This window comes from Nannospalax galili, unplaced genomic scaffold (assembly GCF_000622305.1).
Source record: "Nannospalax galili isolate Female #2095 unplaced genomic scaffold, S.galili_v1.0 scaffold923, whole genome shotgun sequence".
Taxonomy (NCBI): Eukaryota; Metazoa; Chordata; class Mammalia; order Rodentia; family Spalacidae; genus Nannospalax; species Nannospalax galili.
In genome coordinates, this window is record NW_008349753.1 from 2,422,887 (window position 1) to 2,445,830 (window position 22,944).

Sequence of the window (22,944 nt, forward strand, 5' to 3'; positions counted from 1 at the left end):
GCAACAAACCGGCATTTTCCACAAACTGTCACAGGAGCGTATTTGAGTGGTGTCCGAGAAGCAAGCAAGATTGCAGCCTTTTAAGTAGCTGGTCTGGACCTAGTCTCCTTCTGGGTCCCAAATGGAAGCTGAAACATGTTAAACCTCAGTAGTCAGAGGTCTCTTCCAGAAGTGACAATGAAGTGCTTCTGTGGTGATATGAAAATATAAACCCATTTTGCTATCCTGAAATCAGACCCTCAATCATTTTAGGCACTTAATAGGAAATTGTATTTTTCCACGGGTCCAACTAGTGCTAAGTCTTGTGGATCTCAGAAGTTGGCACAGTAGGACCTAAAATTGAGACCTGGGCTATGATTCTTCCAGTTGGGGGTTCCCTTCAGATTTGACATTTTTGTTGACAGATTACTTTTCATACATTGTAAAATCAAGTCAACCAAGCAGGAATCACTATTAAGCCATGTGTTTTTCTTTAACAATTTATCAGTACCTTTACCAATGAGCCTTAATATTTTTACATAGTTCCAATATTTGAGCTTCCTTAAAATTTACAATTCATTCTTTTTTGATACAATTTGAAGGTGATATGAAGCTTCCAGGCTGTTTTATACTACACATCTTTCCATTGGGTATTCAAAAAACAAACTCAGATTCAGGTATATTTTGTGATATTAGATCTGTGCACTCTTTAGCAACGCAACACGGTGTATGTATATGGGTCTTTATACAACATCAAGAATGGGTGCAGAGTGGTTTTCACTGTAAAACAGACTGTATCCTTAAAGCCATTTTGGGGTGGGTAGCACACTTCAAATTTGGAAAAAAGATCTTGTCAGAATAAAACCCCCTCCTTTCTGAAATAACTAACTCTTACAGTCTCGTGTTTTGTGTAATCAAGTTTGCAGTTTCCCATAGGCAGGTCCACTGGAAACTGCAGAAAATCTTTGTTGCTATATACAGCATACTTCGTAAGCCACGTTAGAACCCAAGAACATGGCAAAATGTGCTTGTCCCACTTACACAGAGTGTTTACTGACATTGGTTTCAGGGTCTTTAGGATGCTTATTCTGCCAAGAAACTTGAGTTGACAGGTTAGAAATACGCTTTTGTTTTAAAAAGTCTTTAAACAGCTCCTTGAGTTATACTGGTCTGCTTTTAAATGGGGCTATAATGTACTTCAAAGCCACTTTTGGAAATATTAGGTATTTTTTGAAATTCAAATTAGCTTAACATAAACATGCAAAGAACATGCAATGAGCTTAAGACAGGATAGACAGTCCTTCCCAGCAAAGCCAGTAGCTTCATTATACACTGTGTTCAGAGGTTATTTGTTGAGACTCATTGGTACTGATTAGGAAAGTATTCTGCTTTAAAGTTGAAGTATTAAGATGTTTATATAGCATGTGATGAATCCAAGTATGTTTGAAATGGTTCGCTGTAAGTTAGTTTCTAGGAATCTATGCTTGTACTACGCTACTAGGAGAAATCCCACTCAGCGTATAAATGTGTATTTGATTTTACCTTCGTTTCAGGTGACACTTCGTTCTATAAGGAACTGTGGTACTTCTGAGTTACTGTGTTTTTCAGCGTCTTAAGTTTTGTAATTGAGCGCAGCAGTAAATATTTAGTGACTTAAATGCACATCATGAATAGCTGGTTGTGTAAAACTAAATAAAAATTAAGACTTTTCGAATACTCGGTATAAACATTACTGCAGTACCATCACAACTTTGTGCTACCTCATTTCCTGTCCTCTATACTTTTGGGTCTTAAGAATTTACTTATTCCCTTCCTAGTAAATGACTGAAATGTTAGCCTTAGTTTTGTGAAGTCATTTTTAAGATGGTCAGATAATACTGGAAAATATTTATGGGACTAACTCCGTTTAAAAGTCCTCCCTCACCCCATTGAAGGGAACAAATACAAGAGACTTAAAACAATTTTATTTTTATTGCCAAGGTTTATAACAAATGTTTCAAAGTCAAAGCCAATTCTTGTTTAGTCACATCCCATTCCCTCTTAAGCAAACCTCTCCCTCCCTACCGTCTTAATTGTATAAAGCAAGTCAATGTGGAAAATACCTGTTAACACTTGATTTTTTAATGTTCTAAAATACAAAGATTAAACACTCAGTTGGTATATCAAATATGTAATTTTGTCAAGCAGCATGTATAAATTCAGAAATAGGTAATTAAACTTAGACAAAATTTAGTTTAAATTTCAGGGGTGGTCCCTATGTTTATCACCTAGAATCTTGATTGGCCAAAATTTAAAATAGCCTTGATTTTGCAATTTGTAACATTAACTTTACATTTTTGAGATCTACATCGCCTATATATACTCTTCTGGCATTACCTGACACCATAATTATGAAGGTAGTTTGCAATTATTTCACTCATAAGCCAAATGTACTTGGACTGAACACTACAACTACCAACTGACAGGGGAGCAGCACCTCGCTCCTGCAGCATCCCTTCACTGAGCTGACCGGGGAGCAGCACCTCGCTCCTGCAGCATCCCTTCACTGAGCTGACTGCACTGCTGTCACACCGTCTGGCTCAACACTGACATTTTTTAGTTTACAAGTGTAAAGACATGTTTAAAAATTGATTTGCAACAAAAATTAAGAAAAATTATATACAACAAATTGTCTTTTAAAATTACAAAAATAACATCTGTCACTTCTGTCATGCTGACAACCTGACATATATACACATGCAGGAAAAGTCCAACTCTTGTCACCTGAATGCTGTACTGGAAACCTAGTATAATGAACACACTGCCACTAAGTTTTCACTCTGACAGAAGCGAGGTGTATTCAAAATATTTCATATACTAAATACTGCAATAGTCTCGCATGTATAAATGCTGGTTATAATAGTTTTTGTTCTACTTGATTAAAAGTATGTCTTAGGCTACCATTAAGTGCACTAAAATCCACAACACTTCAGGAATCTATGACCTTATATAAAGAAACCCAAAATGTACAAAATACAACTATAAAAGCTAGAACAATGACTGCCATGCAAGGGTTAACTAGAAACTGCACAGAAATGCAATTTAAAACAGCAAGCTCAGATACACAACACACAAGATAAAAAAGGTCTGCAATGAGTTCTACCAACACAATGGATTTAGAAAAGAAAATACATTCTCTTTGCTGGTATAATGGTATAGTCGGATCTTCAAATCTGAACAAATCATCTGTCCTCTATCTCAAGAAATCAGCTGCAACGAGAAAATTGTTGTACCAGAAAATTGTTTTGCCACAAACATACAAAATCAAATATACATTGTAAAGTCATATCATACCATGACCTTGGGAAATAAGGTGCGATCAGTATGAAAACTGCTTACTGCTGATCTGCCTTCAAGTGGAAGACAGGAACTGGCCCTGAAGAGGACCTCAGAGATGTCAAGCTACCATTTACACAATGACACTATCTTAATCAAGGCTCAGGTTCTGCCAAAACTGATTAAACTTTGTTTCCCCATCTATTTTTATTAAGAAATCTGAGGATCAGGGGGCTGGAGAGAAGGCTCAGTGGTCAGGAGCACCGACTGTTCTTGCAGAGGACCTGGGTTTGGTTCCCAGTACCCACACTGTGGCTAACTCTAAATCCAGGTCCAGGGGATCTGACAGCGTCTTCTGGCCTCTGAGGGGCAGAGACGCGCTTACATATAGGCAAAACACACCTTTTATATGTCCCAAATGATCAAACTAGGAGAGGACAGAAATATTTACCTCTTTTACAGTTGTTTTAATGAAATCTTTTCTCTCCGTTAAATCATAAGCAGGATAATTTTCATATACCTACAAACACAAAAGCAGATTTAAAACTCCATAATTGTGTTGACTTAAAAGGAAATTTGTGCTATGTACTGCATATAGATTCCATATGGAATTGTACCTACAAATAAGTAGGCTTAACAAGACTATATTAAAGTCAAAAAATCTAACACTCTGAGTGCTTTAAAACTTGGAAGGACTCAATTAATTGGTCTAAGTGGGGAAAACGCCTGCCAGATCTTGGTCAAACGGAGTGCAGGCGCTTGTGCTAGATTATATGTGAGGCACTTTTTAGGGAGCCTTGGTTTCTGTAGCATCACCCATCCTTCTAATTCTGCGACTTGAACTTCAACCTCTACTCCACACTCAATCCTTTCCTCAGTTAAATCATAATGATCCAAGTGATCTTGTGAGTCTTCTACTAGAAATTATCTCCCCGCAGCCCAACTTCTTTTGCGTCAAAGCTACTATATATACATTGCTTCAATAAACAGATGCAGCTTTACTGCAGAACTTTATTCATAAAATGAGGTGGTAGGATTTGGCTCGGTCTGTGCCCACAAACAAAATACATCATTTAAATGTAACTGTCCCTTGTTCTGCTGTAAAACTACAACCTTCCCATTTACCCATTTTTCTATGATTAAGCCAAGGCCATAGGATGCTTTAAAAAGACTAGACCTGGTTCAGCTCATGACATTCTACTTCACAGTGCCCCAATAGTGAACTAGTCTGATCAGACTCTGTTCATTCTTGTCATCGGCAGCTTGATCTCCTGACTCAAATGTCCCACATGCTTGCAATCCAGACATCCTTTCCTTAACTGTCTACATTAAAGTCCCTGTACCTCTGGCTTTTCCTTTGGCTCACCCACTCCTCAGCATGACACATGCCCTCTTCTGGTCCTTTCCTAACTATTTTCTCATTAACTGCAAGTTGCTTGAAACAGATCTAACACATTCTTATTTCTCATTCACTAATCCTCTGCAAGAATTGTTTTTAATTTTCTCAAAAACTTTTGTATGATTGTTCCTTAACTGCTAAGTCTTAACATACAAACAGAAACCCTTTAAGCAGCCAGAACTACCCAGTTCCTTCTCTGTTCTGTCCTCATCACTCCCTCTCAGAGGAAATCAGGATCAGTTTGGGCTATTATCTTCCAAGATGAATTCAGTAGGGCATGGTAGCACACGCCTTTCAGTATCAGCACTCGGGAAGCAGAGGCAAGCAGACCTGTGTGCTAGCCTGGTCTACAGTGAGTTCCAGGTCTGCCTGGGCAACAGGGGGACCCTGTCTCAAAAAACCCATAACAAAAAGGATGAATTTGCATAAACATGTATAAATGAGTTTTTCTATATATTTTATATCTTAAAATTTTAACAATACCTGTACGTTTTCCCATGTTCTTTTAAAATATATATTTTTGCATGTTATGAGTGTATTGCCTGCATGTAATTAAGTATACCCATGTTGTGCAATGCCCATGGGGGTCAGAAGATGGCGTTGGATCCCCTGGAACTGGAATTAGGACGGTTGTTAGCCTCCATGTGGTTACTGGGAACCAAATCTGAGTCCCCTGCAAGAATAACCAGTGAACCATCTCTCCAGTCCCCTCCAAGCTCTTCTGAATTGGTACACAGTATTCAAAAGAATGCAGCACAGTTTAACCATTTCCCTACGGTTGGCCATTTAGGTTATTTCTGATTTTCCAGCTATTACTTGCCACGTTTGTACAGATGTGATGGAGAACTACAAACAGAACTTCGAGGTTAACGGTCGTGTGCAGTTCAAACTCAATATGTTACCTGAAGGCATCCTCTAGGAAGCCTTGCAACTCAGAACATGAACCCCTGTTTCTCTGCATTCTTTAAAGAAAACTGTCCATATTCAGAGTTCTCTTCATTCTAATAAGCAAAAGTATTTCCAGTATCTAACTCCCTGGTTAACAGAAGGTTGAATGTTTTTTTCTTCAGTTTTACAAGTCTATTTCCTCTGAGTGCCTTTCTAGAAATACCCATTAATCACTGTCCCATTTGCTAATCATTCCTCTTCTGTGGCACCACCACCTTCTTGCTGAGATTGGCTTCCCTCTGGCTTTTCTTTCACTGCTGACTCTACACTGTTTTTTGCTCTCTCTCATCCGAACCTTCTTTCCTGGGCCCCTTACCTTGACTCCCAATTAATTCCCAGTAGTGTCACTGTCTACATTTCTCTCCTAAATTGTAGAATCACAACGTTCCCTTATTTAATCGAAGAACTCCATTTCAAAGTGTCTAAAATAAAGCCTCTTTTAAAATACCCTTTCTCTACTATGATTGATGCTACCTACACTTTCACACCGACAACGAAGCAACCTTTGATTAGGCTCCTATATAATTTCACTTGAATATAAGAAACTCCATTCTAAAATGTCAACTGGATGTGTGGTATATAGAACGTCTAATGATTCATATTCAAGACTAAAACGTGTCCTCAGATAGAGTAAAAGAATTTCACACAAGTCTGAGTTAAAAACCTAATCCATAACAGGCCATTTACCACATTGACAAGAGAATGGGTACTTCATAAGATAGTTTCTTTAAATCAACACAAGTGAATGATACATCAAGAAAAGTTTCCACATCATGAAATTTCCATACTGTAAAGTACATTTTCGTTATTCATTATTATTTATAAAATGTTAAGAACAGAGATGTTTGTTTTATGACTTATACTCAGTACCCCCAAGAGTGCCTGATATAGTAGTTCAATAAATAATCACATGAATACACAAAAAATGGGTGAAAAATTTTCATGTCAAAGAATAAACCAGTATTTGCCTAATTACCTCTTTGCAAATCTGCTTCATTGTGACTTCTTCCAAGTTAGCGTTGGCCAACAATTTCTTTACTGTTTCCTTTAGCTCTTCATCTGTAGGTGGTTTCTTCAATTTTTTAATTAAAGGTTCGTCATCAGAACTATCTTCGGATTCAGTTTCTAAAAGAAAGATACTAAGTGTGAACAACATTTCTTCCTGCAGAGCAAGATAAACTGATCTTTAAGATAGGACAGGAAGAATTTTTAAGTTTTCAACGTTTTCAAAAGGACTAGGCCCCCTCCAAGTTATAAATCGCTGCTTAACTTATTAATTTTACAATAAAAAATTTAATTCAAAATCAAATTACCTAAAACACATGCACTGAAAATTTTACGTTAGCTTTGAAAACTGGCATGCGACTTCCCCCCAATGATGTTACAATGTCCTGTCTTCCATGTACATTTAAATATCTTTCTTCACACAAGCTGTATCTCCAAGCTGCTGACAAGCACCAACCTGAGGTACCTTTGTTGGAACTGTTCTGGTTCCTCTTGGTGGTGCTGCTGTCTGCCTTCTTGACGTTGGCACTTTTGACAGACTTTTTACTTTTGGCAGCAGCTTTCTGCTTAGGTTTTGCTTTTTTGGATGTCTTTTTTGGTGGCTGCTAGGAAGGACAGAAAGGACACAGACAGATGAGTCACTACGACGCTCCCTTCCACTGCACCCTTCTAGTCACACAAGACTGACACCACTTACCCCGGCTGAAAAATGACTATTAAATTTGGACACAATTTACTGTAAGTCTAAGCGTAAGTAAAACCACTAAAAATTACAGAAACCATACTTACTCTACATAAACACAAAGCTGCCTTACTCCACTTAACTGGGGGTGAGGGAAACCAACTTAAAATATAAAATACTGCAGCCAGATCTCTGTGAGTTCAAGGCCAGTCTGGTCTACACAGTGAATTCCAGGACAGCTGGGGTTACAGGGATACCCTGTCTCAAAAAGACCAAAAATAAATAAATAAATAAAATAAAGTTCTGTTCCTGATTCCTACTCTCTTCCCCAATTAGAATCTAGGTTCCACAAAGACAAGTTTTTATCTCTTGTGTTCACTGATATGCCCTTAACTTCTGAAACAGAGCCTGGTATACAGCAGTTGCCCAATACATGTTTGTGACTATCTGAGGAAACTGACATTTTCTTGTCCACAGTCACGTTCAGAACAGCAAAGATTCAAATACAGATCTGATCCCAGAGCATGTTCCACAGATGATTAAATAAAAGCTAAATGCTGGACATCTGGGCAAATTGCAATGACAGAATTATAGCTTAAATTACTTTATCAACTAGGGTCTCTGAAATTAGGAAGTATTAATTCTTCACTTAACATTCCCAAAACAAGTATTCTTTATAAACAGAACAAAAAAACCCATAAGATAAATTCTCATAGATCAAAAAGCACTATAAATGACTAGATAGAATGTTTTACTCTCTTGATCTGAGTCACATCATTCTAAGTCAGGCTTTTGCTGTATAGCCCAGGCTAGTTTCCACTTATCTTCCTGTCTCAACCGTCAGAGCCCTAGGATTAAATGTGTGCCACCTCATCTGAGTTAATCTTTTTAAAAAATGCATTTTATTATTTTTATATGTCTCAGTGTATTGCCTGCATGTATGTAAGTGCACCCATGTCATGCAATCCCTGTGGAGGCCAGAAGAGGGCGCTGGATCCCCTGGAACTGAGTTACAGATGGTTGTTAGCTGCCCTGTGAGCACTGGGAACTGAAAGCGAGGTCCTCTGTAAGAGCAGCCAGTGCTGATCCATCTCTACAGCCCAAGTTAACCTTTTTGAAAGGACGTATACTGTGCTCGATTAGTTCTTCAGATCAATTTGTTTAAAAAGTTAGGTGAGTGCAGATTATTATTAAATGCAATTCACTGAAGTTTTACTGTTTGTCTTTTGTTTTGGGTAGAATACTCTACATATCTACCTATACATACTATTACCCAGTACTACACCTCAATAATACGGTGGCTGGGAACTGGCTGACCCACCTACTCCGGCTGCTACTAAAAGTATTTAAGAGGTGTTGAGGCTGATGATGCTTCTAAAGAGCAAAGCACAGGAGATGTACTATGGTAGATTCCAATGACACAAAGTATTAGCTTCTCTAAAACTAACACTAAAATTCAAGCTTATTAGATGCTCATCTAAACTGAATTAGGCTCTGAAAGTGAATATTAAAGGTTTACTAGTTGTATCAAGACACTTAATACACAGAATAAAATATTCACTGACTTATCACTCATCATTCAAAGGCCAATAAAATCTGAATGTGGCACAAGAAACAAGGTTGTAAAAAGTAAAGAGCAGAAATGGTCCTGTGCTATCACTCAATCCCATTATATTAGATAATTAGAATTAGGCAATGAAAATACTCCCAGGGCCTTCTAATGTTTATGACTAAAAATTGAGAAGGCATAAACAATGTTACTAGTTTTAAACCTACTAAATGGTAGGAACTAATGGTTTGGTAAAGTATTATAAAGATTTGTGGTGAGGGGGCAGGAGGAATCAAAACAGTGCTGTAAAATTTTACTTCTAGACAAATACATACATCTTTCTAAATTTAACGCCATCTTCTGGAAAGAATGTTCTATAGCTATTAAAAATTGGACTAGCCCACTGTTTAGTAACATTTCTAAAAGACTGCAAACATATTATACAAGTACCATAGAATAAGATTCATCATAATTCAGTGTAGATCTTATGGCAAACTGCCTACTATCAAATTCGACTCCATTCAGGAACTCCTTTCCCCATAACCAGATAAAAGAACCAATATTATCTATGGCTTTATAAATACACAACTGTGAAGTGCTTTTAATGATGCCTGGCACATAGGACACAACTCAATATTAGCCAGTATCGCTACCGAGTGCTTCAATTTGTAGTGAAATTCTTTCAATACGTAAATGTAATTTCCCCATAACATAATGTGGCAAGTGATCGGTAAAAACAAGGCAGCTATAGATAGGATGGAAATTATAGTAAGACTCAGAGACAGCTGGACCGACTGACCAAGATACGTCACACTTCATTACAGTACGGCAGATAGGACTTCGCTCACGAACATCTGAATCCCCGTAAGTTATTTACACTGGATTTCACTTATTTTCAGCCACCAGTTGTAAATTTTTCTATGACACATTTCAGATAGGAATTGACTTTTTACACTTGATGTTTTGGGGAATACTGAACACTGGACAGTGAATCAACAAGCTTATACTTAATAATACCTCAGGCAAGATGATAGCTCATGAACTCACTCACTTCTTGTGCCCCCCTCCACTCTCCAGATCTGAAGAGTCACTTTCACCTACCCTGAAGGTCAAGCTATCAGGCATAAGTAACCCTGGAGAACAGCATTTCAAACAACCCATCCCAGCCCTGGGAACAATGGACCCACTTTAGCAGTTAAGGCCAATGCAGGACCTTTTGGAGGTGCTGATAAGAAACAGAAGGGCTCTTAGAAGGCCAGTTCACTGCGCCCATTTCAAGTCTATATCAATTTCAAATCTTACTTTGTTCAGTCCTTTCTTTTCCTTTCCTGAGGACAATCAAAGATTCTAAACCATCATCTCTTCAAATATTTCACAATACCAGCAATTTCATTACTTTACATTCCCACAGTACTTTACCTATACTTCATCAATCTCAACCTTGTGGGTGTTACAATCAAACTGTTTTAAACCTGTCTACAGTGCTCATTCTGTATTCAAGCAGAGCACTTTTCTTTGAACCTCTTTCCCTGGGAGGGAATAATGCCCCACTTTGTTAAACACTTTCCCCAGTCAGTTCTGTCTCTCTGCCATTAGAACATATTTTAAAACCTACATAAATACAGTGCCTTATAGACACTGTAGGTTTGATTAGCTACCATAGCTCTGTACAGTGGCTTTGAGGATAAAACACATAAAATGCAACAAAACAAATTAAACAGTAGTTATTTACGTGTCTGTTTCTACATTACACTGCAAGCTTAAGTGAAACTCTGACAACCTGAGAATGGACACTGACTACCACTATTTAGCTCTACTGGCCAAGCCAGCACAGTATTTGGTTTACGACGGGCACTTAAATATTTCTTTTCTTGTTTATCACTGTACCATTTGCAGAGCCTGATTTACCTGTATTCTAATCTAGGTGAAAAGTTAAAGAAAAACGCATTTTCACAGCACCAATTTCACACAATCTCATGAGCTAAGAAGAAAAAGCAAAAACAACCAAAGATCAAACCAAGTTGCTTTGCCTCACTATAAATGAGGCAAATGTCTTAGTACCTGCATAGTTATGTGACTCAAAGCCCTCTGGTGCCTCCTACATTAGATACTTGGAGAAATGTTGGGAAACCCTGCTGTTAGGGTTGTAGTTCTCCATGTCCGGATAGCCCTAAGGGGCTCGGCACCAAATGGAAGGACTCCCCTTTTCAGCAGGGGGCCTCCTGCTCTCTTCCTGGCTTACCTGGAAAGTGCCACCAAGCACAGACGCCTGACCTTATTTGGAACGTGACCTTTGGCAAAGTTACCTGGAGTAAAAACTACCCCCAGGTTTTTTCTATATGATAATCAGGCATTGCCTGACAGTCGGACGATAGGAGCCCACTGCCACATGTAAATAAAGCATACTATGAGCACCTATCAGCTGAGGCGTTGGCTACTGCCCCCACACTATAATTTCTCTAGTTCTCCCACTGAATAAATGGAGCTGTTTGACTGAATCTGGAGCTGTTTTCACTGAATCACTGCATCTAGAGCTGTTTCTGTTTCACTGAGTCGTGGAACCTGCCTCCCTGGAAGGGCTTTCTTCCGTCAGTGCTCACTGGCCGTCCTGACTCCGTTCGTCGCTTCTGCTCCCCCTGCCCTCGTGGACCAGTGGCCAACGACCCGCGAAGAGAGGGAGAGACCCCCCACAGAGAAATGAATGACTAATGCACCTATTTTTTTAAGCTAGGGTTGAAACTGTAAAACCGTTACAGTAATGTCATAAAACAAATGATATCATAACCTATTTATTTTCCATATGCTAAATTTAGACCTCTTTCCATCAGATAAAGCATGTGGTTTACAGTATTTGAAACTGAAAAAGCTTGAGCTCAGTGATAACAGAATCTATGGAGGACTGGACATACTAGCAGAAGAACTTCCAAATCTCACACATCTAAACCTAAGTGGAAATAAACTGAAAGACATCAGCACCTTGGAACTTTTGAAAAAGTTGGACTGTCTGAAAAAGGCTGGATCTGTTTAACTGTGAGGTGACTAATGTGAATGAGAACTGAGTGTCTTCAAGCTCCTGTCTCAGCTGACCCACCTGGATGGCTATGACCGAGAGGACCAGGAAGTCTGTGACTCAGATATACAGGTGGATGATGTGGATGAAGAGGAGTTTGATGAAGATGCAGAAGGAAAAGATGACGAAGATGAAGTCAGTGGGGAGGATGAAGAATTTGGACATGATGAAGTTGATGAAGAGGAGGATGAAGAAAGTGGGAAAGGTGAAAAGAGAGAAACAGAAGATGAAGGAGAAGACGATTAAGACTCCAAACAACCTGCAGAAACAGAGCTGCTCAGTATTGGTTGGACAGCTCATGGATTTGGCAGCTGTGGTTCAAACCCCAGGACACCCCCCACCCAAAGAACCAAGAATAGCTCCCGAGGCACTGCATCGTCTTCCATTCTGTCCTCTTGGGACTCCACCACCAAGAAAAGTGTGAACGTTGTTAGGGTTTCCTGTACGACTCTTGCTGTAGCCTGGATAGCTGTGATTGGTGAGTCAACCATCAGTGGCTACCAGTTACACTGTGACTGTAACATTTTTACTTTCTGTACAAGAAAAAGCTTTGTAAATAAAATCTTAACATAAAAAAAAAACAGGATTTCTTACTATTTCTTTTTTTTTTTTTAAATTTTTATTTTATGTGTATGAGTGTATTGCCTGCATGTATGTGAGTGTGCCCATGTCGTGCAATGTTGTAGAGGTCAGAAGAGGGCTTCAGATTCCCCTGAAACTGGAGATAAGGACAGTGGGTGCTGGGAATTGAACCTGGGTCCTCTCAGTCAGTACTCTTAACTGCTGAGCCATCTCTCCAGCCCCAATTTCTTACTTAAGTTACATTCTACTACAGTTCTCCTCCTAATGTTTGACCATTACTAAGCTGAAATACACATAAAGACCCTCTGAATAATTTCTTGATCTCCAGTACAGAGCTTAGAGTTAGTACTTAGTTGTTATGTAATTACTGAAATGGGAAATGATACTTAGGGAATAGATAGCCTTTAAAGAAAAAATTCTACTAGGGTTTGGGGATTTAGCTCAGTGGTAGAGCGCTTGCCTAGCAAGTGCAAGGTCCTGGGTCCAGTCCTCAGCTCCAAAAAAAAGACCAAATAAAAAAAATTCTACTAATCCTGAAGTTCTATTTCATTAAATGGTTTCTTATTAACAGAAGTCAGCTAAGCCTCTTGATTAGCAACATCACTATCTTCTAGGATAATACATATGTACATATTGTATATTTGAAAGAGAAAGAGGAAGAAGAAAAGACCATTACATCAAACCATCAGCAGTAAACCTGTAATCTCAGCAATTTAGGAGACGAGGCAGGATTACAAATTTAAGGCCAGCATAAGGCCCTGGGTTTAAAAAGAAAAGATCATTATAATGCCAGAAGTATATAAACGAATGTTTACCTCTCACCTCTCAAGAGGTAAGTGGGAGTCAATTATTGATGAGATGTAAGATGTGAAAGTAAATGATACAAAACATTCTCAGTTTCTTCCCTGTGTATACTCAATAAATGCCTTAAGGAAAGGGTGCCATCTCTTCACAGGGAGATTGTCAGTTCTAAAAGACAGGGCATGTCTGCACCTCTTTCTTCTTCCTTAGCAAAAAACTCAGGTACAGAATAAGACCATCACTTTCAATGATGATGATAAGGCCACCACCACACAGGCTGTGTTACAAAGTATTACCATCTCCTAAATGATCTACAACCTGACTTCCACCTGCATGTAATACTCTATTTTCATCTCTCATTCCTCTATTTAGGTGGCACAGGACCCTGACCACCCATCGGGAAGGTCCTTTGGCTTTTCTTCCTCCCATCTGTTCAGACTCAACTACTGCCTCCATTTCCACAGTCAGCTCGAATGGGTACTTTTTCCATTTCTCCCCTAAACTTTTAACAGATAGAGAATCTTTTTGAAAATCCTGTAACAGTAATTATCAAGTGGCGTTTAGATAGAAAATTCCTGCTGTAACCCAAGCACACATCCCAATTTATTGAGCAGAAAGTGGTTACAATAGAAATCAAGTACTGCCTCCTTGTTTTATTTTCAATCTCTAAAAACTTTTTTAATTACATAAAGAAACAAAGTATTGCAGAGTGAAAATGCTGAAAGTGCTCATGCTGGTTAACATCTGCTATTCAACCAACAAGTACCAGGTATGAGTATTTTAATAAAACATGGCAAAAATCGGGCAACAAGTGTCAAAGGAGAAGAGAATCAAGAAAAAGTTGCTTCATTAGCTGTCACAGAACTTATTTTTGGTTTGTCACTTCTGAATGTGCTATGAGTGATTCAATTAACCATCTTAGCAGAGGCTTCTGTATACGAGGCACTGACCAGACCTTCGTTACCTGACTGTCTCACTTCAAGACAAGCTTGAGATGCAAGTGTTAACTTTCCTGCCATCGTAGGAAGAAGACAAATCAAAGTGGTTTTTCTAATGCACTAAAAGGGAACAAGACAGAACTGACAGCTTTAATTACTACACTATGCTATCTAAATTTAGAAAAGATTTGTAGTTTTTCAAAAATTCAAAGAGGCTTTTCCATGTAGAATCAGAGGAATGGCACAAACACTTTGAAGGAAGGCAAAAACCAAAACCAAAACCAAACAACACCACGGGAGAGCAGGGCTTACCTATCTTTTATAGGCAGCAGGGCTCTTGAAGGAGGGTCGAAAAGACGCCTGTCACAGAGCCAGAATTCTGTCCTACAGCAGAAAGGTTGTACTAGGTGAATAGATGAACAAAGTAGATATTAACTTAAAATACACATTCTTGCTGCAGAAACCCAGAATGCCAAAAGAAAAGAATGTGCAATTCTCGTTACATTTCGTTAAAGATTATGAAAGCAAGTTTAAGTCTCAATGGGTTTCTGAACTTTGCCTTCCAACAAAAGCTTTAAATAGAAAATAATCTATAAGCTTTTATAATTTCCTCTGTTCAAGTGATGAGGCTTCATAGTTTCGAGAACCAGCATTAAGGACCAGTAGGACTTCATGTTCATACTCCTACCACTACCAAAAAATCCCTTAAAGGATTGAAAAATAGCTTACCAAAAATTGTAACTCAAAGTTTCTCTGATTTACAGGATATCCCACCAAACAAAACACTACTTTGTCTTCTTTCTACAACAGGTAGTTAACACTTGCACCTCTAAGCTTGTCTTGAAGTGAGACAGCCAGGTAAGAAGATGCCTCATTCACAGAAGCCTCTTGTAGAAGGCGCTCCTTCTACCAGAAGGAAGAAAGGGCAAGCACGGCAAGCTGGCACATTCTCTGCTCTTCCTTGTCCGAAACATGGATAAAATATCTAAGTATCAAACCAGTTCCCTGTGGGGGCTTGGAGAGATGGCTAAGAGCATGGGCTGCTCTTACAGAGGACCCGGGTTCTATTCCCAGCATCCACATGGCAGCAAACAACTGTCTGTAACTCTAGTTTCAGGGGATCCAACACCCTCTTCTGACCTCCTTGGGCACTGCACACCACAGGTGCACTTATATACATGCAGGCCATACACTCATACACATAAATGAAAATAATATTAAAAAAACAGTACCCTGTGATCACATGGTTAAATGCCATCTATCAGATCAAGAGGTGATGCCCACTTCCTGGGCTGAGCTACTGCATTGGCTCAGAACTGCCTGCCTGAAGGCTTCTTGACATCAAAGTTTAATGAACTCCTGTTTAGGACATTTTTAGTAATCTGTATCAGTGAATTATTCCAGCTAAAAACATTCTTGGTGCATTTGAGAAAATGAAAACAATTTGAGTACGACATTAAAAAAAAAAATCCAGTTTATTTTTGTGTGTATTTCTCTAGTAAAAAAAGACTATCCTTTATAAACAGCAGGAAACAAACATGAGGAAAGCACTGGGATAATTTAACAGAACGGAAGATGCTCTGAGGGTATAAAAGTGCACCTTGTCCTCCAATGGGAAGTTTACCTTCCTCTGCTGCACTTACTCCTCTTGTACCGCAGGCTACTGTGGGCACACAGCAGCAGTTACTCTCGTTTAGTCAGGCAAAAACATGGCTATTTCCACAATCAGTTTGTAGAAAATAACTCACTGTGCTTATCTTGTCATTCTCTGTGAGTTCAAAGGATCTACCAGTTTCCTACTGGCTTCCAAATGATTTCCTTCTTTTGTCCAAAACAGTTAATGCCCAGGAGCCAAGTTAAGGAAATTCAGAACACTTCTTTTAATAAAGAAATTACCAAAGTTACTCTAGAGCAACCCACTACTTTTTTCTTTTGAGACAGCGTCTTACTATTGTAGCCCAAGCTGGCCTTAAATTTAGTAGAGGGACAGAAAAACAAATCCTTCAGCAACACTCAACTAATACACTAAACTTAACATTTAAGAGAAAAAGTATTCTTAAAAGAATTATTGACTCAGTCATGGTGGCACATGCCTTTAATCTCAGTGCTTGGGAGGCAGAAGGAGGTGGATCTCTGTGAGATCAAAGCTACCCTGCTCTATGTAGTGAGTTCCAGGCCAGCTGGGGCTATAGGGAGACCCTGTCTCAAAAAACAAAAAAACCCACAAACAATAAATAGCCAAATGTAGTAGTCCATGCCTTTAACCTTAGCGTTCAGGAGGCAGAGACAGGTGGATCTCTGTGAGATGGAGACCAGCCTGGTCTACATTGTGAGTTCGAGGCCAGCTGGGGCTACAGGGAGACCCTGTCTCAAAAAGACCAAAATAAATAAGCAAAAATTGTCAATTCTGGTAACTGGATTTCACTCCACTTTAACCAGATTTCTCTGCAAGACTTCAACAATGTAACACAGATTACATTTGGACTATAGATTATAGTTCAAAGTCCTCAATCTACAGAAGAAACTGGTAAAGATAAAGCCCATTTACCTATATTCATGACAGCAAAAATCTAAAATACAAGAAACTTATCTTAATGGGAATCATGAATGAAAAATTCCAGTAAACAGAAAAATGAATTAAAAAACTATGAAAAAAACCAACAACCAGTCCATAACTTTCCCCCCTAACTTGTAGCTTTTTAGAAAAGATTTATTTTGTGTGTGTCTGAGTGTGCATGTGTCTATGTATATGCTCCCGTACATGATGCAGCAAGCACCTTGCAGAAGTCAGAAGTGGACACTGGATCCCCTGGAGCTGGAGTAGCAGGAGGCTGAGCTTCAGGACAAGGGTGCTAGGAGCTGATAACTAACCTCTGGTGCTCTACAAGAACATAAGTGCTCTTAATTGCTGGGTTCTCTCTCCAGCCCAACTCTTTCCTTTACAGTCTTTTAGAAAACAAGTTCTTCCACAGCAACAGCTAAAAAATATTTCCATTTATAAAGCACCTAATATGGGTGTTACTTAACTGCATCTTCACCAGATTCCATCTCATTTCAGTCAGAATATCAAAAAATCAAATGACAGCACATGCTGGTGAGATTGTGGGAAGAGGGACTTGTATTTACTGTTGCTGGGAGTGAATTCCCAGCACCCACATAAAAAGCCAGGCCCGATGGCATGCTTGTACTCTTACCGTGCTCGGGAGGCAGAGGCAGAAGAATTCCTAGGGCTTGCTGGCCAGCCAGCCTAGCCTAATAGGTGAGTCCTAACTCAAAAAAATGGATGGCTCTTAAAGAATTCCCAATGTTGACCTCTGGCCTCCACATGCAGCATGTGTGCACACACATGTCACAACTATTTACTTACATAAAAGCAATTGTTTTCCTCACAGATAACCGAGCTCTAAAAATCTTAGTGTGCAGGGAGCTAGAGAGATGACTCAGGGTTAAGAGCTCATGCTGCTCTTGCAGAGGACCCAGGTTCTGTTCCTAGCAACCTGCCAGGCTGCTCATGACCTGTAACTCCAGCTCCAAGGGCATTCGATGCCTCTGACCTCGCACTCACGTGCACATACCCCCACACTCATACACGTAATTAAAAATAATAAATTTATTTATGAAGTGCCTATAAGATTTGTAACCATCTTTCTTACATCATAAAAGTATTTTACACTTAGTTTCAGAGACACCTTTAAAACTTGACATTAAAACAAACATGAATTTTAAATACCTCAGGTCAAATATACACACAAAATACATAATAATATAAAACAATTTTACCATCTTTTTTAAAGATTTTTTTTGGTCTTTTTGAGACAGGGTCTCCCTGTAGCCCCAGCTGTCCTGGAACTCTCTCTGTAGACCAGGCTGGCCTTGAACTCACAGAGATCCGCCCGGCCCTTAAAGATTTAATTATGTATATGCATGCATGTCTGTATGTGAGAATGCGCACGTGACTACAGGTGCCATGAGTCCAGAAGAGGGTGTTGGAGCCCCTGGAAATTGGAGTTACAGTTGAGCCACCAAACATGGGTGTTGGCAACTATACTTAGATGTTCTATAAGAGCAGTACAAGCTCTCACCTGCTGAGCCATCTCACCAGGCCCAAGTCACCATATCTGTAATCCCTCTAACTCCGTGGTGCTCAAGAGATGGTGAGCCCCCTCCCCCACCACACAATGACATTTGGCAGTGGCAGAGGCCTTTGTGGCTACCGTAACTGTATGCTATTCCCAGAGGAAATTATTGGGCCTAAATTTATAGAGCAAGTTCTAACCCTGAAGACTCAAAAAATAAAATATGTCCTCCTAAAACATCATTAAGAGCAGAGGAACTCACCTTCTGTACCTCCTTTCCCTGATCTTCCTGACCGAAGATACACATCAAAAGTTAAATCCCTTAGTAAGAGTTCTCCTTTGCAATGCTCACTATGAAAGCATTTTACAAATACTACCAAATAGAAAATGTCCATTCCTAAGTGATATAAACCCACCCACTGATCAACAGACTTCAAACTCTGCTGCTCCCATTAAACCACCACCACAAGGCTGGGGGGAAATGATGGTCTGTCATCCTTGTTCACCAAGCTAAAGTTAGTTCAAGTCAATTACAAAATACTAATATGCAACAAAACATCCTTTAAGAACTGGCTCCTTTGTGCTTCTGCTCAGACTGTGGACCTCCATTGCTTCCTTGCCCATTTCCTTACTCACATGGTGAGATCTGGCTCAAGGTTCACTTCAAATCCAGGCCACAGCAACTCCACTGGTTCTCTAACTTACACTCGGGTAGGGAATGCTTAAAATGCAATGCTTCTTACTAACAGATAAGTCTACTCTTAATTCTTCCTGCATCATCACAATTTAAAAGAACCAATCTGGAACCTTTGGCTGACTAGGCTTATTATACAGCAAGAATATTTAGCTGTCTGGATAGAAAACAACTGTCTGAAAAGAGCATTTTACCTCCTCTTCACTTTCTTTGTCCTCATCGTCTGAAGATTCTTCCTTGTTTCTCTTCTCATCTTCATCACTACTAGACTCATCGGACAGAATCTCAGGACATTTGGTTTGCTTTGACCTCCTTGCCGTTCCAGAGCTGTTCCGTTCCTTTTTATTGCCTTTGCTTGAAGTCTTTTTAGATTTTGGCAATGGCTGTATAAAAAATTTGTAACAATTAACATCAATAAGGTTATATTTCTAAGTCAATCAAGTCTTTCTCATAATTCTCAAACTTCTGCCAGAAAGCATTTACGGGGCTGCAGAGATGGCTCAGTGGTCATGAGCACTGGCTGCTCTTGCAGAGGACCTCGGTTTGGTTCCCAGCAACCAACATGGCAGCTAACAACTGTCTATAATTCCAGTTCTAGCAGATCCGATGCCCTCTTCTGACCTCCACAGGCATCATATTAACAGGTGCATTTACACACATGCAGGCAAAACATTTTTAACACACAACATTTAAAAATTAGTTAATTTACAATTAATTAATAATTTACAAGTTTAGTGGAGAACTCATCTTTAACTGTGTCAGGCTAACTAAAATTCTGCCATAAATATGTGGTAAAACCATTTGCAAATTTACTCTAGGTTCTGAAACGGGACCTCAGGTACTGTTTACTCTTTATCAGGACAATATTTGAAGTTAGTCTTAATTGATTTCATTTCTATAAGCACTAAAATAACGTTGCATTACAGGTCCCATGAATCAAAGGAGAGGAACTACCCAGAAAGAAAATAAAACTTGCTTAGCAATTACACATCCTAAACTTATAAATCAATTTTATCACCCCTGGGTTCTACTTTCAATAAAGTTAAGATCATATTCTCACTGACCTGTCTGAATATGCAATAAATGCTGGGTACGTTAATTATGAAACCAGTAAGAAGCACGAAACAGGCACACTGCTACTGCTCTGACTTCAATTACACTGTATTTCTAAAGCAAATCACATGAGGGAAATGACTTGCTCAACCGACGGATTTATTTTTAAATGCTTGCTTAGAGAATATTTACTAAATTCTGAAATTTAAAAACTATGTAATAGTCTTATCCAAACCATCTGAAAATATATAAACTAATGAATTGGTAGTATTTGCTTCTGAGATGACTTTTATATTAGCTGTTGCTTTATTTTTTGCAATAAGCAGAAACATTAAAAAAAAAACCTACAAAATACGAGTTGAGAATCCTGATCAGAAGCCAACTGCCCACAACCCTAAAAGTTCTCATGGCTGATATGAGAGAAAAACTGCACCTGACTTCATATAATGCGAGCCAGTCAAAATGCAGGCACACTAATATAGGAGACTACTGCCAGGCTGTGTATAATAGGTGCGTGTGAAAACTAAAGGAATTTCATGCTTCAACTTGGGTTCCACCCTCAAAATATCCTTATGTACATGAAAATAACCCAGTGCAATATCCAAATCATTCTGATCTCAGCATTTTGGGTAACAGCACACATTCAACTGTATTTACATCTGTGATAATTCTATGCAACACTTCTCATGAGCATAGAAGGGCCGCAGGTCCTTCACCACCAAGAACATCTTTAGGAGTCTGCTAACCTACACAAAACTTCACAAAATACTCTGTTCTTAGGCATTGACAAAGCAGACCACAGTCCATCCTTCCTTCTCAAGGCAATCTGGGAAACACCCAATTCAGGCTACTCCAGAAACTTTAAGAGGCCTAGCGGTCAAAGACACTTCCCTGAATACATAGCTACCTTTGCTTTTGAACTATTATCATCACCAACTATCCCCATAGATAAATTTGATTGTCCTTCAGAGAAGGCGAGTCTTAGCTGTCCGTACTCCACACATGCACTGGAGAACTCCAGATCTCAAATGTCTCAGGGAAATGTGAAACTTTACTATCTCAGCTGAAGGACAGGATGCACATAGGACGTAATCTGTATATGGAATTAGTAAGACTGGGACTAGAATAGATGCCGAATCAATCTGCAATAAATGTCACATTATTCAAAGAACCAGCCAAGAAAATGCAACTCTTCAAAATAAATGAAAAATGTTTGAAAGCAAAAGCAAAATATCAGCATACAAATGCTCTGCGCCTTCCTGAGCCCCTTCTCACACTGACACCCATTAATCAGGCTCTAACAGCATTAATGCTTTTTGAAACAAACTCTGATTTAACAAGATAATCAAGGTAGTACAGTAAGAAAGTAAAAAAACCAACGACTAAGGTTGTACTTACATAATACTTTAAAAATTATTATGGGGTGCTAGTGATTGAACCTATGGCCTTATACATGGTGGGCAAGTAATCTACCAAGTGAGCTACATCAATAGCCCTCCCCTCCACTGTTTTTCTTTGAGACATGACCTCACTATGTAGACCAGGCTGGCTGCAAACTCATGATCCTGCCTCTGCTTCCTGAATGTTAGCATGCCTAGGAAGAACCAGCTTTTTAATGTCACTCTATAACTTTAATCCAGGACTTAGAAAATATCCAATTGTTGGGGCTGGAGAGATGGCTCAGCGGTTTAGAGCACTGGCTGCTCTTGCAGAGGACCTGGTTTGAGTCCCAGCACCCACATGGCAGCTAACAACTGTCCGTAACTCCAGTTTCAGGGGATCAGACGCCCTTTTCTGACCTCCACGGGTACTGCCTGACATGTATGCACTTATGTGCATGCAGGCAATACACTCATACACATAAAAGTAATAAATAAAAGAAAAAATTCAATTGCATGTAATATGCCCTTCACGGTCTTTATTGCCCCTACAACTGTATACTCCTTCCTGCTCCAACACCTCACCTCAACCTAGTTCCTCTCTTCCAACACCTTCTGAACAGAAAACCCCAGAGCCCTCATTTATATTTTATCTTAACTGACATTTACTGTTCTTAACTTATACTACTCATATTTGGTTTGAGGGAACCTATCTTTATGCTGCTTTATTTATATTATGAAAACGGTGAGGTTATGTTAATAGAAGCCATGTGTTTAGACTGTAGATATTACTACACATCAACCACAAAACTAGCTAAAATGACTGTCTTCGTGAAAAGAGAAAGCAAGGAAGGCTACTAGTAACGAATTTACTGAAACAGTAAAAGCAGATCCTCACTTTTCCAGAAGGCTTTGGATGCATTAAGAAATTCAAGATCCTCTTCACTAGTTCGCTATTTACCCCTGAGCGCTCCAGATCGAGAACCTCACAGATGCTCTTTAACATGGCATTTCTAAACCTGAAAGAGAAAATGGGAAAAAAGGTGATTATAGAGCAGTTTGTAAATATTCCCTACAATACAAAGGGAAGCGCCAGAAAGACTGGCTCGGTTACAAGCAGTTTTTCTCAAGAAATCTGACTGTAGTGTACAACAATCATTAGGGAATGAAGAATGCACTTACCAAGTTTCAATAACTCACTACAAAATTAAGGGTTTACTACTACAGAACTCATGGGCTTGTCATTCAGTATTCAGTGATTCAGTATTCTTACACTCCCTCAGTGTTCAGACCATGACAAGGTCTCAATGAAGAACTGATCACTTTTATTATTCAAATTAATGATAGGCATTTAATAAACAGAAGTTCTAAGAGCATATCACTTTACTTGCATTATGGTGAAGGACACGTTCTCCATCAAACAGACCTTTGCAAAGTAACTTTTAAATATTTAAGGAACAGTGACCAGCAGGAA

The 22,944-nt window shown here is 39.1% G+C and overlaps 2 protein-coding genes and 1 pseudogene across 7 annotated transcripts in view; 2 read left to right on the plus strand and 1 right to left on the minus strand.

Moving 5' to 3' along the window:
• Kdm1b (lysine demethylase 1B) overlaps nt 1-2,253 on the plus strand; it is a 50,210-nt gene extending 47,957 nt beyond the window's left edge. For all 3 annotated transcript variants that reach the window (XM_029570395.1, XM_029570396.1, XM_008847072.3), the window contains one exon: nt 1-2,253. In XM_029570395.1, coding sequence (XP_029426255.1) covers nt 1-84 — 84 coding nt within the window. In that variant the 3' untranslated portion in view covers nt 85-2,253.
• Dek (DEK proto-oncogene) overlaps nt 1,932-22,944 on the minus strand; it is a 26,813-nt gene continuing 5,800 nt past the window's right edge. The window contains exons 6-11 of one of the 4 annotated variants that reach the window (XM_008847071.3): nt 22,369-22,489; nt 19,233-19,421; nt 7,113-7,248; nt 6,618-6,766; nt 3,746-3,814; nt 1,932-3,228 (exon numbers count right to left, since the gene is read on the minus strand). In XM_008847071.3, coding sequence (XP_008845293.1) covers nt 3,217-3,228; nt 3,746-3,814; nt 6,618-6,766; nt 7,113-7,248; nt 19,233-19,421; nt 22,369-22,489 — 676 coding nt within the window. In that variant the 3' untranslated portion in view covers nt 1,932-3,216. Of the gene's footprint in view, nt 3,229-3,745; nt 3,815-6,617; nt 6,767-7,103; nt 7,252-19,232; nt 19,422-22,368; nt 22,490-22,944 lie in introns of all 4 variants that reach the window. The other 3 variants (XM_008847070.3, XM_017801661.2, XM_008847069.3) reach the window with 3 other exon arrangements.
• LOC103745171 lies at nt 11,678-12,463 on the plus strand (annotated as a pseudogene).